General features: G+C 44.4%; 1 protein-coding gene across 3 annotated transcripts in view; it reads right to left on the bottom strand.

Annotated features, from left to right (window-relative positions):
- Nucleotides 1-3,282: 3,282 nt before the first annotated feature.
- Nucleotides 3,283-17,219, bottom strand: part of nbr1b (NBR1 autophagy cargo receptor b) — a 125,971-nt gene continuing 112,034 nt past the window's right edge. For 2 of the 3 annotated variants that reach the window (XM_061981690.2, XM_061981693.2), the window contains 5 exons: nt 16,845-17,093; nt 16,595-16,683; nt 16,434-16,512; nt 8,690-8,783; nt 3,283-5,697 (listed from right to left, as the gene is read on the bottom strand). In XM_061981690.2, coding sequence (XP_061837674.2) covers nt 5,524-5,697; nt 8,690-8,783; nt 16,434-16,512; nt 16,595-16,683; nt 16,845-17,093 — 685 coding nt within the window. In that variant the 3' untranslated portion in view covers nt 3,283-5,523. The remainder of the gene's footprint in view (nt 5,698-8,689; nt 8,784-16,433; nt 16,513-16,594; nt 16,684-16,844; nt 17,094-17,219) is intronic. The other variant, XM_061981691.2, reaches the window with a different exon arrangement.

Genomic DNA, 17,219 nt, shown 5'->3' with positions numbered 1-17,219 from the left:
ACAGTGCACTGCTTCCCCTTCCTGAGGCGGCGGATGGTGGTCCAGAATTGCTATGAAGCCGTCCGGGAGTCGTTTTCCATGGCTTCCCCGAACTCCTCCCATGTCCGAGTTTTTGCCTCCGCGACCGCTGAAGCCGCACACCACCTGGCCTGTCGGTACCTATCCGCTGCCTCCGGAGTCCTATGAGCCAAAAGAACCCGATAGGACTCCTTCTTCAGCTTGACGGCATCCCTCACCGCCGGTGTCCACCAACGGGTTTTAGGATTACCGCCACGACAGGCACCAACTACCTTGCGGCCACAGCTCCAATCAGCCGCCTCGACAATAGAGGTGCGGAACATGGTCCACTCGGACTCAATGTCCAGCACCTCCCTCGTGACATGTTCAAAGTTCTTCCGGAGGTGGGAATTGAAACTCTCTCTGACAGGAGACTCTGCCAGACGTTCCCAGCAGACCCTCACAATGCGTTTGGGCCTGCCAGGTCTGTCCGGCATCCTCCCCCACCATCGCAGCCAACTCACCACCAGGTGGTGATCGGTAGAAAGCTCCGCCCCTCTCTTCACCCGAGTGTCCAAAACATGAGGCCGCAAATCCGATGACACAACTACAAAGTCGATCATGGAACTGCGGCCTTGGGTGTCCTGGTGCCAAGTGCACATATGGACACCCTTATGCTTGAACATGGTGTTTGTTATGGACAATCTGTGACGAGCACAAAAGTCCAATAACAAAACACCACTCGGGTTCAGATCTGGGCGGCCATTCTTCCCAATCACGCCTCTCCAGGTTTCACTGTCGTTGCCAACATGAGCGTTGAAGTCACCCAGTAGGACAAGGGAATCACCCGGGGGTGCACTTTCCAGTACTCCCTCGAGCCTATCCACAAAGGGTGGGTACTCTGAACTGCTGTTTGGTGCGTAAGCACAAACAACAGTCAGGACCCGTTCCCCCACCCAAAGGCGGAGGGAGGCTACCCTCTTGTCCACTGGGTTGAACTCCAACGTGCAGGCTTTGAGCCGGGCAACAAGAATTGCTACCCCAGCTCGTCGTCTCTCACTGCGTGCAACGCCAGTGTGGAAGAGAGTCCAGCCCCTCTCAAGAGAACTGGTTCCAGAGCCTTTGCTGTGCGTCGAGGTGAGTCCGACTATATCCAGCCGGAACTTCTCTACCTCGCGCACTAGCTCAGGCTCCTTCCCCACCAGCGAGGTGACGTTCCACGTCCCAAGAGTTAGCTTATGTAGCCGAGGATCGGACCGCCAAGTGCCCTGCCTTCGGCTCCTGCCGAGCTCACAATGCACCCGACCTCTATGGCCCCTCCCATGAGTGTTGAGTGAAATCTGAATCCTTGTTGTTTCATTCCCATAGAAGTCTTTGAGCTGCTCTTTGTCTGATCCCTCACCTAGGACCTGTTTGTCTTGGGAGACCCTACCAGGGGGCATGAAAGCCCCTGGACAACATAGCTCCTAGGATCATTGGGACACGCAAACTTCTCTACCACGGTAAGGTGGCAGCTCAGAGAGCAAACTTCATGAATGTTTTTTGTGACCAACAAGTATGTGCTCCAATCACTCTATCACAAAAAAATAAGAGTTGTAGAAATGATTGGAAACTCAAGACAGCCATGACATTATGTTCTTTACAAGTGTATTGTCACGGCCAGGGCACATTCAAATGCGCCCTCATCTTTGCGCTCTGCTTGTTGCGCCTCCGGGAGCACGCTTCGGGACGCACCCATGGCCGCGCACTTCTAGGGATGCGGCGGGCGCGTCTCCGCACTGCAGCAGCCGGCAGCTGCAATTATTCACCGCCAATCTGCCCACCTGCCGCTAATGAGAGGTCCTGCCTTCAAGAGCCTGCTCAGCCTGCTATCCATCGCCAGAACGTAATCATCTGTTGTCGTAAGCATCCCGTGTCTGGCCTCCCTGCCGTGCGCCTGATCTCTCTCCATGTCGTCCGAGTTCCCGTTCTGATCCCCCTTGTGTCTTCCCGCAGCGCTTCCCGTGCCTTCCATGATCGAGCTGTCCGTGTTGACTTTCCCTTTGGACTGCTTCCCTTGATCCCCGAACCCCGCTTTGCACACAGACCTCTTGACGCCTCTCTTAGCCCCACGGACCTACCGCTTGTCTCATGAACCTTCTTCCTGCTTTGTCCCTCCTCTCGCCCAACACGTCACGGTAAAACACAACAATTAATTACACACATAGTCACACACACATAAACCCCTTTTGGATTAGTCACACTCCATTCTCTTGTTTAGTTTATATTTTCTTAGTTGATTATTATATATACATATATATAACAAAATACATATATCAACATTTCCCCCTTGTGTCTGTGCCGTCAACTCCCTCCTGCAAACATAACAGTACGTTCTGGCCAACTTAATTACAAGGACCTGACAGCACAGTTTTTCCTTAGTCCTGATGTTAGTCCCGCCCCCAGTGACTTTTTTTTACTTTTTGCCCCACTCACCATGTCTTTTTCTTTTCACTCCACCCTGGATAATTTTTGTAGCCCTCCTCATTCTTTCAAGGGAATGTTTACTTCCCATATGGGGATGGAGAACTTTACCCGTCGCCTGACCGCCCGCTTCCCACCCTTAGTGACTGTTCCTCAGTGTGCAGGAAGCGTCTGGCATCCGCTGTCAGAGGGGATGATACTGACGGCTGTGCTGGTGGGGTAGCACAGCTGCGGCCAGAAAGACCGCTACCACTGGTCTTTCGGTTTGCCTGGCCGCACCCACCAAACAAACTACCAGCACACGCTCCTGAATTGGTCCCCGACCCAGCACATGCTCCAGAACTGGTTCCTGACTCAGCACCCAGGCTGGTCCCTGTATCAGCCCCAGCACCTAGGCTGGTCCCTGTACCAGCACCAGCACCCAGGATGGCCCCCGAGTCAGCACCAGCTCCCAGGATGGCCCCCGAGTCAGCACTAGCTCCCAGGCTGGCCCCCGAGTCAGCACCAGCTCCCAAGCTGGCCCCCGAGCTAGCACCCGCTCCGAGGCTGGTCCCCGAGCTAGCACCCGCTCCGAGGCTGGCCCCCGAGCTAGCACCCGCTCTGAGGCTAGCACCCGCTCCTGCACCACGACTGGCCTCTGCATCAGCACCAATAGTCACTACTAATGGTCACTAAAAATAGTCACTACTAACAGTCACTAAAATAGTCACTTCTATTAGTCCCTACTAACTGGCACTACTAATAGTGACTACTAATAGTCACTACTAATAGTCACAGTGAGTAAATCATTGACAACAAGCAGTAAAGGACACAAACACTACGTATAGTCAGTAGTATTTTATTAGGAGTGTGCCATTCATTCCATTTGTTATCATTCCGTGTAATAACTCTTTATTGTGATTACTAATAACTCTTTATTGTGATTACTAATAACTCATTATTATGATTACTAATAACTCATTATTGTCATTACTAACTAGGATTATTTGTCAGCATCATTAAATAAAGTCAACAAATATCAGACAGAACAATACAACACGTTCCCCACAACATAAAGTAATACATATTACATACAGTGTAATACTACATATTACAGACAGTGTAATACTACATATGTATGTAATACTATGTAATACATACAGTGTAATACATATTACATACAGTGTAATACATATTACATACAGTGTAATTATACATATTACATACAGTGTAATACATATTACATACAGTGTAATTCTACATATTACATACAGTGTAATACATATTACATACAGTGTAATACATATTACATACAGTGTAATTATACATATTACATACAGTGTAATACATATTACATACAGTGTAATTCTACATATTACATACAGTGTAATACATATTACATACAGTGTAATACATATTACATACAGTGTAATACATAAAGTGCTTTTACAAATAAGACTTCTTTGTACCAAAATGATTGTGTTGTTTCCACAGACGTCACTACCAGAATGTTTACTACAAAACAAATCAGAAATAATAAACACTTTCAAATCAAATTTAACAGCGATAAGTTCATTGAAGTAAAATCATCTTTTTTTGTACAATGAATACACCTAGTGTGTGTGTGTGTGTGTGTGTCTGTGTGTCTTTCTCAAGTGAGTGGAGTGAAAATAAAAGAAGTAAAAAAAAATAAAAAAAAAGTACTCCAGGGAAGCGTTTCAAGACAAGAGGCACTGAAAAGTGCTTGGACCCCTGCTGAGACTCCCATGATAACGTATTGGTGCTTGGACCCTTGCTGAGATCCCCATGATAACATATTGGTGCTTGGACCCCTGCTGAGACCCCCATGATAACATATTGGTGCTTGGACCCTGCTGAGACCCCCATGATAACATATTGGCATTGCTTCACTTTCCCCACATTTTCACATTTATGTCCAAAAAGGAACACATTCATTTTTGTTCTCAAAATTCTACACACAATACCCCATCATGACAATGTGAAAAGTTTTTTTTTGGCAAATGTAAATAAACAAGGAAGAAATGACATGCAGCTGAGATAGGCTCCAGCTACCCCCCGCGACCCCGAAAGGGACAAGCGGTAGAAAATGGATGGATGGATGGAAATGACATCATTATTCACAGCCTGGGCCTTGAAGCTGAAAAGGTGCAACTAGTCCTTCTTGAGATGTTCTTACAGCTTCAGTGGAGTCCACCTGTGCTAAATTCTGTTGGTCGGACACAGCTGTCTATATAAAAGGTCCCATGCAGAGCACAAACCAAGAAGGAAGTCCAAGGAACTGTCTGGAGACCTCAGGCACAGATCTGCGGCCTTGAAGGTCCCAATGAGCACAGCGGTCTCCGTCATCCAAAAATGGAAGAAGTTTGGAACCACCAGGACTCTTCCTAGAGATGAGTGATCAGGGGAGAAGGACCCTAGTCAGGGAGGTGACCAAGACCATGGTCACTCTGTCAGAGCTACAGCATTCCTCTGTGGAGAGAGGAGAACCTTCCAAAAGGAAAATCCACCAATCAGGACCAGACGGAATACATTTCTTGGTCAAAAGTTTGCACCTGAAAGACTCTCAGACCAGGAGGAAATAAATCCTCTGGTCTGATGAGACACAGATTGAAGTCTTTGGCGTGGATGTGTGGAGGAAACCAGATGCAATACCATCCCTACAGTCAAGCATGCTGGAGGCAGCATCATGCTCTCGGGTTGCTTTTCAGAGCCAGGAACTGTTAGACTAGTCAGGATGGAGGGAAAGACGAATGCAGCAATGTACAGAGACATCCTGCATGAAAACCAACACTTCATCCAACCTGATGGATCTTGAGAGGTGCTGAAAAGAGGAAAGAAAGAAAGTGCCCAAAGATAGGTGTGCCAAGGTTGTTCAAAAAGACTTGCCGCCAAAGGTGCATCGACAAAGTACTGAGCAGAAGATCTGAACACATGTCTTTTTTGAGTTTTTCTACATTTGCAACAATTAAAACAACTTTTCACATGGTCATTACCAGGACAAGAACCACGGTCTTCCATTTTGGAATAAGATTGTGACTACACCTGTGTCACACCTGCGTGGCGTCAGTAAGGTGTGGAGTAACAGTCACTGTCAGTCAGCTGCACCAGCTCGTTGACAACGTCCAACAGGTGGTACTGGTGTTGGTGCAGCAGGCGCTGGTTCAGGGGCCGGTCACCAAAGCCCATCTCCAGCAGCACGGCCATCATGGTGTCCTGGGTCCACTGGTCCACTGGGGGCTGACAACACTTTAGTAGGTACTCAAGAACATACTTCACTTGTACTTTAGTAGGTACTCACGAACATACTTCACTTGTACTTTAGTAGGTACTCAAGAACATACTTCACTTGTACTTTAGTAGGTACTTAAGAACATACTTCACTTGTACTTTAGTAGGTACTTAAGAACATACTTCACTTGTACTTTAGTAGGTACTTAAGAACATACTTCACTTGTACTTTAGCAGGTACTCAAGAACATACTTCACTTGTACTTTAGTAGGTATTGAAGAACATACTTCATTTGTACTTGGACTCTTTAGTAGGTACTCAGGAACATACATCACTTGTACTTAAGGAGGTACCCAAGAACATACTTCACTTGTACTTGGACACTTTAGTAGGCACTCAAGAACATACTTCACTTGTACTTGGACATTTTAGTAGGTACTCAAGAACATACTTCACTTGCACTTTAGTAGTTACACAAGAACATACTTCACTTGTACCTTAGTAGTTACTCAAGAACATACTTCACTTGTACTTTAGTGGGTACTCAAGAACATACTTCACTTGTACTTTAGTAGGTACTCAATAACATACTTCACTTGTACGTTAGTAGGTACTAAAGAACATACTTCACTTGCACTTTAGTAGGTACTCATGAACACACTTCACTTGTACTTTAGTAGGTACCCAAGAACATGCTTCACTTGTACTTTAGTAGGTACTCAAGAACATACTTCACTTGTACTTGGACTCTTTAGTAGGTACTCAGGAACATACTTCACTTGTATTTAAGGAGGTACTCAAGAACATACTTCACTTGTACTTGGACACTTTAGTAGGTACTCAAGAACATACTTCACTTGTACTTGGACACTTTAGTAGGTACTCAAGAACATACTTCACTTGTACTTCAGTAGGTACTCAAGAACATACTTCACTTGTACTTGGACACTTTAGTAGGTACTCAAGAACATACTTCACTTGTACTTTAGTATGTACTCAAAAACATACTTCACTTGTACTTTAGTAGGTACTCAAGAACATACTTCACTTGTACTTAGACTCTTTAGTAGGCACTCAGGAACATACTTCAATTGTACTTAAGTAGGTACTCAAGAACATACTTCACTTGTACTTTAGTAGGTACTCAAGAACATACTTCACTTGTACTTGGACTCTTTAGTAGGTACTCAGGAACATACTTCACTTGTACTTTAGTAGGTACTCAAGAACATACTTCACTTGTACTTGGACACTTTAGTAGGTACTCAAGAACATACTTCACTTGTACTTGGACACTTTAGTATATACTCAAAAACATACTTCACTTGTACTTGGACACTTTAGTAGGTACTCAAGCACATACTTCACTTATACTTGGACACTTTAGTAGGTACTCAAAAACATACTTCACTTGTACTTGGACACTTTAGTAGGTACTCAAGAACATACTTCACTTGTACTTTAGTAGGTACTCAAGGACATACTTCACTTGTACTTGGACACTTTAGTAGGTACTCAAGAACATACTTGTACTTGGACTGGAACTCCAAGCTAGTTGGTTCTACATGTTGTATTGTATGTGACATAAACAGTCATCATTTCCTGCAGGATTGATAGTAGGACACACACATGTTACATTGTTGAATACATGCGTGTGTAGTAGGGTGGTCCGGTATACTGTACTAGTAGCGGTATCCTATACTAGTACCGGTATACTCTATTAGTACCGGTATCCTATACTAGTACCGGTATACTCTACTAGTAGCGGTATCCTATACTAGTACCGGTATACTATACTAGTACCGGTATCCTATACTAGTCGCGGTATCCTATACTAGTAGGGGTATCCTATACTAGTATCAGTATACTATACTAGTAGCGGTATCCTATACTAGCACCGGTATACTATACTAGTAGCGGTATCCTATACTAGTACCGGTATACTATACTAGTAGAGGTATCTTATACTAGTACCAGTATAGTATACTAGTAGCGGTATCCTATACTAGTAGTGGTATCCTATACTAGTATCGGTATATGTTAATAGTAGGGGTATCATATGCTAGTACCAGTATCCTATACTAGTACCGATATACTCTACTAGTACCGGTATACTCTACTAGTAGTGGTATCCTATACTAGTACCGGTATCCTATACTAGTATTGGTATACTATACTAGTAGCAGTATCCTATACTAGTAATGGTCTAATATACTAGTAGTGGTATCCTATAATAGTAACAGTATACTATACTAGTAGCGGTATCCTATACTAGTAGGGGTATTCTGTACTAGTAGTGGTATACTATACTTGCAGTGGTATCCTATGCTTTTACCGGTATACTATACTAGTAGCGGTATCCTATACTAGTGCCAGTATCCTATAGTAGTAGCAGTATCCTATACTAGTAGCGGTATACTATACTAGTAGTGGTATCCTATACTAGTACCGGCATCCTATACTAGTAAGGGTATACCGTACAACCCTAGTGTGTAGTGGTTGTTGGCTTGATACAATATTCCACATGTGTGTGTTCCACCTGAAAGTATGAAGTACCTGAGTGGGGCCCTGTCCAGTGAAAATATGAAGTACCAGAGTGGGGCTTTGTCCAGTGAAAGTGTGAAAGTACCTAAGTGGGGCATTGTCCAGTGAAAGTATGAAGTACCTGAGTGGGGCCTTGACCAGTGAAAGTGTGAAGTACCTGAGTGGGGCCTTGTCCAGTGAAAGTGTGACGTACCTGAGTGGGGCCTTGTTCAGTCAAAGAGTGAAAGTACCTGAGTGGGGCCTTGTCCAGTGAAAGTATGAAGTACCTGAGTGGGGCCTTGTCCAGTGAAAGTGTGAAAGTACCTGAGTGGGGCCTTGCCCAGTGAAAGTATGAAGTACCTGAGTGGGGAGTGGGGTCTTGTCCAGTGAAAGTGTGAAAGTACCTGAGTGGGGCCCGGTCCAGTGAAAGTATGAAGTACCTGAGTAGGGCCTTGTCCAGTGAAAGTGTGAAAGTACCTGAGTGGGGCCTTGTCCAGTGAAGAGAGCTTTGTAGGCGGAGGCAGCGACCGACAGAGCTCCTTTGACCAGGTCACTGGTCACACCTGCATGCCTGAACACAGGTGACAAAAGAGCTCTCACCTGTGTGCTTCAGAGGACATTCTTCTTCTCATGCTTCTTCAACTTGCCAGTCTTCTTTAGACAAGATTGTGGAGCACAAGTACTTTCACATTTCATCCTCTCAAAGTCTCCTTTTTCTTGATTTGATACTTGACTATCAGTAACTTAGTTCATTGAGGTGCCTGACCATTATCTAGAATTTTCTTCTACTTGTCTAGGTCTGGATTGCGAAGTCCAGACATCCCAGTCCCTGGACACCTCTTTCTGGAGCTCCCAGGCCAAAAGTCCACAACGGGGCATGAACATGTCACCTGGGAAACATCCAGGAGGCATCAGGGTTTCCAAATCCATCTAAACCGGCGAAGAGGATCAGTCAGTGCCCAAAGCTGGTGAGCATAGGTGAGGAACGTACTGCAGAAGGACCAGTACATGGAGAGCTTTGTCTACTGGATCAGTACAGTACTGCTGCAGACACTAGCCTTCCCTCACCCAGGAACAAGATCCCCAGACATTTATACTCCTAGACCTAGTTTTGCTGTCCACATTTAATGATATTATTCCACAGTACAGGTTGTGTTATTTTCTTACTGTTTGATACAGCACAAGATATCCCATAATAAGAAAATAACACAACCTGAGTATGTTGCTGGCAGTATGAGTCGGGACACAAGATAGTCCGCAACATTGCAAACATTCATATGGAACAGTATCAGTCGGGAGACAAAATAGTCCAGGACATTGCAAACCTTCATCTGGAACAGTATCAGTCAGGACACAATATAGTCCAGATCATTGCAAACTTTCATCTGGAACAGCATCAGTCAGGGCACAAGATAGTCCAGCACATTGCAAACCTTCATCTGGAACAGTATCAGTCAGGACACAATATCGTGCAGAACATTGCAAACCTTCATCTGGGACAGTATCAGCCAGGACACAAGATAGTCCACAACATTGCAAACCTTCTTCTGGAACAGTATCAGTCAGGACACAATATAGTCCAGAACATTGCAAACCTTCATCTGGAACAGTATCAGTCAGGACACAAGATAGTCCACAATATTGCAAACCTTCATCTGGAACAATATCAGTCGGGACACAAGATAGTCCACAACTTTGCAAACCTTCATCTGGAACAGTATCAGTCAGGACACAAGGTAGTCCACAACATTGCAAACCTTCTCCTGGAACAGTATCAGTCGGGACATAAGATAGTCCAGAACATTGCAAACTTTCATCTGAAACAGGATCAGTCGGGACACAAGATAGTCCACAACAGTAACAATCTTCATCTAGAACAGTATCAGTCAGGACACAAGATAGTGCAGAACATTGCAAACCTTCATCTGGAACAGTATCAGTCAGGACAAAAGATAGTCCAGAGCATTACAAACCTTCATCTGGAACAGTATCAGTCAGGACACAAGATAGTCCAGCACATTGCATACTTTCAGCTGAAACAGTATGAGTCGGGACACAAGATAGTCCACAACAATAACGACCTTCATCTGGAACAGTATCAGTCAGGACACAAGATAGTGCAGAACATTGCAAACCTTCATCTGGAACAGTATCAGTCGGGACACAAGATAGTCCAGCACATTGCAAACCTTCATCTGAAACAGTGTCAGTCGGGGCACAAGATAGTCCACAACAACAATAACCTTCATCTGGAACAGTGTCAGTCAGAACACAAGATAGACCACAACATAGCAAACCTTCATTTGGAACAGTATCAGTCGGGACACAAGATAGTCCAGAACATTGCAAACCTTCATCTGAAACAGTATCAGTCGGGACACAAGATAGTCCACAACAATAACAACCTTTATCTGAAACAGTATAAGTCGGGAAGCAAGATAGTCCAGGACATTGCAAACCTTCATCTGGAACAGTATCAATGGAGACACAAGATAGTCCAGAACATTTCAAACCTTCATCTGGAACAGTATCAGTCGGGACAAAAGATAATCCAAAACATTGCAAACCTTCATCTGGAACAGTATCAGTCAGGACACAGGATAGTCCACAACATTGCAAACCTTCATCTGGAACAATATCAGTCGGGACACAAGATAGTCCAGAGCATTGCAAACCTTCATCTGGAACAGTATCATACGGGACATAAGATAGTCCAGGCATTGCAAACCTTCATCTGGAACAGTATCAGTCGGGACACAAGATAGTCCAGAACATTGCAAACCTTCATCTGGAACAGTATCAGTCAGAATACAAGATAGTCCAGGCAATTGCAAACCTTCATCTGGAACAGTTTAAGTCAGGACACAAGATAGTCCAGAACATTGTAACCTTCATCTGGAACAGTATCAGTCAGGACACAAGATAGTCCAGAACATTGAAACCTTCATCTGGAACAGTATCAGTCAGGACACAAGATAGTCCAGTACATTGCAACCGTCATCTGGAACAGTATCAGTCAGGACACAAGATAGTCCAGACATTGCAAACCTGCATCTGGAACAGTATCAGTCAGGACACAAGATAGTCCAGAACAATAACGACCTTCATCTGGAACAGTATCAGTCGGGACACAAGATAGTCCAGCACATTGCAAACCTTCATCTGAAACAGTGTCAGTCGGGGCACAAGATAGTCCACAACAACAACGACCTTCATCTGGAACAGTGTCAGTCAGAACACAAGATAGACCACAACATAGCAAACCTTCATTTGGAACAGTATCAGTCGGGACACAAGATAGTCCAGGACATTGCAAACCTTCATCTGAAACAGTATCAGTCGGGACACAAAATAGTCCACAACATTGCAAACCTTCATCTGAAACAGTATCAGTTGGTACACAAGATAGTCCAGGACATTGAAAACCTTCATCTGGAACAATATCAGTCGGGATACAAGATAGTCCAGACCATTGCAAACCTTCATCTGGAACAGTATCAGTCAGGACACAAGTGAGTCCAGAACATTGCAAACCTTCATCTGGAACAGTATCAGTCAGGACACAAGATAGTCCAGTACATTGCAACCGTCATCTGGAACAGTATCAGTCAGGACACAAGATAGTCCAGACATTGCAAACCTGCATCTGGAACAGTATCAGTCAGGACACAAGATAGTCCAGAACAATAACGACCTTCATCTGGAACAGTATCAGTCGGGACACAAGATAGTCCAGCACATTGCAAACCTTCATCTGAAACAGTATCAGTCAGGACACAAGATAGTCCAGCACATTGCAAACCTTCATCTGAAACAGCATCAGTCGGGACACAAGATAGTCCACAACAATAACAACCTTTATCTGAAACAGTATAAGTCGGGAAGCAAGATAGTCCAGGACATTGCAAACCTTCATCTGGAACAGTATCAATGGAGACACAAGATAGTCCAGAACATTTCAAACCTTCATCTGGAACAGTATCAGTCGGGACAAAAGATAATCCAAAACATTGCAAACCTTCATCTGGAACAGTATCAGTCAGGACACAGGATAGTCCACAACATTGCAAACCTTCATCTGGAACAATATCAGTCGGGACACAAGATAGTCCAGAGCATTGCAAACCTTCATCTGGAACAGTATCAGTCAGGACACAAGATAGTCCACAACATTGCAAACCTTCATCTGAAACAGTATCAGTTGGTACACAAGATAGTCCAGGACATTGCAAACCTTCATCTGGAACAGTATCATACGGGACATAAGATAGTCCAGGCATTGCAAACCTTCATCTGGAACAGTATCAGTCGGGACACAAGATAGTCCAGAACATTGCAAACCTTCATCTGGAACAGTATCAGTCAGAATACAAGATAGTTCAGGCAATTGCAAACCTTCATCTGGAACAGTTTAAGTCAGGACACAAGATAGTCCAGAACATTGTAACCTTCATCTGGAACAGTATCAGTCAGGACACAAGATAGTCCAGGACATTGAAACCTTCATCTGGAACAGTATCAGTCAGGACACAAGATAGTCCAGTACATTGCAACCGTCATCTGGAACAGTATCAGTCAGGACACAAGATAGTCCAGACATTGCAAACCTGCATCTGGAACAGTATCAGTCAGGACACAAGATAGTCCAGAACAATAACGACCTTCATCTGGAACAGTATCAGTCGGGACACAAGATAGTCCAGCACATTGCAAACCTTCATCTGAAACAGTGTCAGTCGGGGCACAAGATAGTCCACAACAACAACGACCTTCATCTGGAACAGTGTCAGTCAGAACACAAAATAGACCACAACATAGCAAACCTTCATTTGGAACAGTATCAGTCGGGACACAAAATAGTCCAGAACATTGCAAACCTTCATCTGAAACAGTATCAGTCGGGACACAAAATAGTCCACAACATTGCAAACCTTCATCTGAAACAGTATCAGTTGGTACACAAGATAGTCCAGGACATTGAAAACCTTCATCTGGAACAATATCAGTCGGGATACAAGATAGTCCAGACCATTGCAAACCTTCATCAGGAACAGTATCAGTCAGGACACAAGTGAGTCCAGAACATTGCAAACCTTCATCTGGAACAGTATCAGTCAGGACACAAGATAGTCCAGTACATTGCAACCGTCATCTGGAACAGTATCAGTCAGGACACAAGATAGTCCAGACATTGCAAACCTGCATCTGGAACAGTATCAGTCAGGACACAAGATAGTCCAGAACAATAACGACCTTCATCTGGAACAGTATCAGTCGGGACACAAGATAGTCCAGCACATTGCAAACCTTCATCTGAAACAGTATCAGTCAGGACACAAGATAGTCCAGCACATTGCAAACCTTCATCTGAAACAGTATCAGTCAGGACACAAGATAGTCCAGACATTGCAAACCTTCATCTGGAACAGTATCAGTCAGGACACAAGATAGTCCAGAACAATAACGACCTTCATCTGGAACAGTATCAGTCAGGACACAAGATAGTCCAGAACAATAACGACCTTCATCTGGAACAGTATCAGTCGGGAAACAAGATAGTCCAGAACATTGCAAACCTACATCTGGAACAGTATCAGTCGGGACACAAGATAGTCCAGAACATTGCAAACCTTCATCTGGAACAGTATCAGTCCGGACACAAGATAGTCCACAACATTGCAAACCTTCATCTGGAACAGTATCAGCCAGGACACAAATGGTCTTTTCCTTTGGATTTCAAATTCCTTCCATCAACCTACCGAGCCTTTTGAATGAGATCTGAGACATTCAAAGTTTCCATGATTCTCCTTCCAAAAATTCCTTCAAACAAACTCTATCCCGTCTTTCTTTGCTTCGGAGCTGCATCCCCCCAGATACCTTCTTGGTAGCGTCATGTTGGTAGCATCAATCCAAGACCATTTCTTGATGCTGTCTGCTATTGAATGTCAACATACCCACTGGAGACCTAATATTTCTGCCAATATTACAAACCCCGTTTCCATGAGTTGGGACATTGTTAGATGTAAATATAAACGGAATACATCCATCCATTTTCTACCGCTTATTCCCTTTGGGGTCGCGGGGGTCGCTGGAGCCTATCTCAGCTACAATCGGGCGGACACCCTGGACAAGTCGCCACCTCATCGCAGGGCCAACACAGATAGACAGACAACATTCACACTCACATCCACACACCAGGGCCAATTTTAGTGTTGCCAATCAACTTATCCCCAGGTGCATGTCTTTGGAAGTGGGAGGAAGCCGGAGTACCCGGAGGGAACCCACGCAGTCACAGGGAGAACATGTAAACTCCACACAGAAAGATCCCGAGCCCGGGATTGAACCCAAGACTACTCAGGACCTTCGTATTGTGAGGCAGATGCACTAACCCCTCTGCCACCGTGAAGCCCCCTGACTGATCATTGTATTCCGTGCTTCACGGAATACAATGATTTGCAAATCATTTTCAACCCATATTCAGTTGAATATGCTACAAAGACAACATATTTGATGTTCAAACTGATAAACATTTTTTTTTTTTTGCAAATAATCATTAATTTTAGAATTTGATGCCAGCAACACGTGACAAAGAAGTTGGGAAAGGTGGCAATAAATACTGATAAAATTGAGGAATGCTCATCAAACACTTATTTGGAACATCCCACAGGTGAACAGTAAAATTGGGAACAGGTGTGTGCCATGATTGGGTATAAAAGTAGATTCCATGAAATGCTCAGTCATTCACAATCAAGGATGGGGCGGGGGTCACCACTTTGTCAACAAATGCGTGGGCAAATTGTTGAACAGTTTAAGAAAAACCTTTCTCAACCAGCTATTGCAAAGAATTTAGGGATTTCACCATTTACGGTCCGTAATATCATCAAAGGGTTCAGAGAATCTGGAGAAATCACTGCACGTAAGCAGCTAAGCCCGTGACCTTCGATCCCTCAGGCTGTACTGCATCAACAAGCAACATCAGTGTGTAAAGGATATCACCACATGGGCTCAGGAACACTTCAGAAACCCACTGTCAGTAACTACAGTTGGTCGCTACATCTGTAAATGCAAGTTAAAACTCTCCTACGCAAGGCGAAAACCGTTTATCAACAACACCCAGAAACGCCGTCGGCTTCCCTGGGCCTGAGCTCATCTAAGATGGACTGATACAAAGTGGAAAAGTGTTCTGTGGTCTGACGAGTCCACATTTCAAATTGTTTTTGGAAACTGTGGACGTCGTGTCCTCCGGACCAAAGAGGAAAAGAACCATCCGGATTGTTATAGGCGCAAAGTTGAAAAGCCAGCATCTGTGATGGTATGGGGGTGTATTAGTGCCCAAGACATGGGTAACTTACACATCTGTGAAGGCGCCATTAATGCTGAAAGGTACATACAGGTTTTGGAGCAACATACAGTATGTTGCCATCCAAGCAACGTTACCATGGACGCCCCTGAGAATTTCAGCAAGACAATGCCAAGCCACGTGTTACATCAACATGGCTTCATAATAAAAGAGTGCGGGTACTAGACTGGCCTGCCTGTAGTCCAGACCTGTCTCCCATTGAAAATGTGTGGCGCATTATGAAGCCTAAAATACCACAACAGAGACCCCCGGACTATTGAACAACTTCAGCTGTACATCAAGCAAAAATGGGAAAGAATTCCACCTGAGAAGCTTAAAAAATGTGTCTCCTCAGTTCCCAAACGTTTACTGGGTGTTGTTAAAATAAAAGGTGATGTAACACAGTGGTGAACATGCCCTTTCCCAACTACTTTGGCACGTGTTGCAGCCATGAAATTCTAAGTTAATTATTATTTGCAAAATAAAAATAAAGTTTATGAGTTTGAACATCAAATATCTTGTCTTTGTAGTGCATTCGATTGAATATGGGTTGAAAAGGATTTGCAAATCATTGTATTCCGTTTATATTTACATCTAACACAATTTCCCAACTCATAGGGAAACGGGGTTTGTACAGCGGACATTACGTACCACAGAGCTCGGCTGGTAAATTGTAAGGACACACAGAGGCTAGTAAATAGTCATAGGTCAGCCGGCAAAGCAATATATTTATCCGTGCTAAAAGGAGATAAGCGCCCCCCAGTGTACGGGAGGCACACGGCGTATGACCAATAGGGGCATTAGAGAGAGTGCATGGACACTTGGACTTCACACCAACCAACCAATTTGACTCATTTAGTGAAAGGAGTGTTTCTTTCTAACCTGGGGTCCTCAGTGCTGTCTTCATCAGGGTCTGCCGTGGCTTGAGAAACATCTGACTCTTTCTTTTCCACACTAGATGCTGTAAGAAAAAACCCAGATCAAATGAATTAGAATTCAAGGATACAACTTCATACTACAGATACATGAAACATAATACTTACTATCATGAGTTTGATAGAGTTCACACTCCTCTGTTTCTTCCTCAGCTGCACCTACTTCTTCTCCTGCTGCTTTCCCAAAACTGTCTGGACTGTGGACACCAGGCAGCAAAGTTTAACCTTCATGCATGCCGAGCAGAATATCTGGCATACAATTCAATCTTAACAATCATAGCAGTATTCTTCTGAATGACCATTCATGCAATGAAGTATTCTTATGGAAGTATTCTTCTTCATGACCAATCCTGCTGACCTTGGTGTGAGGACGGCTGTCGGCGGCATCAGCACCTCAGGTGTCAGCGGCTCGTCATCAAGTGTCTGAGATGTGCAAAGCATGTCGTTAGCGCTGCTGTTGCCCAACGTCTCCGAATCCATCTCTGGAGCTGTGGTCTCATGCGCCTCTTCTTCTTCCTGGGGGTTGCTACCCGCAAGTTCCGAGGTCTGGGCTTCTGGCTCTGGGGGGTTGCTGGCTGGGATGTCCCCAGGTTGTGACAGAGCAGAGCTGTAACAGGATGACCAACATTAACAATCAAGTTCCACCAGGTGTCCATTAATCAGTGCAAAACACATATAGTCACGGTCTACACTGTAGTACACACTTGGGCTGTAAAACTACATGTATTTGTAG

Source organism: Nerophis lumbriciformis, linkage group LG24 (genome assembly GCF_033978685.3).
Source record: "Nerophis lumbriciformis linkage group LG24, RoL_Nlum_v2.1, whole genome shotgun sequence".
NCBI classification, from domain to species: domain Eukaryota; kingdom Metazoa; phylum Chordata; class Actinopteri; order Syngnathiformes; family Syngnathidae; genus Nerophis; species Nerophis lumbriciformis.
This window is presented reverse-complemented; position numbering and strand designations above follow the sequence as displayed.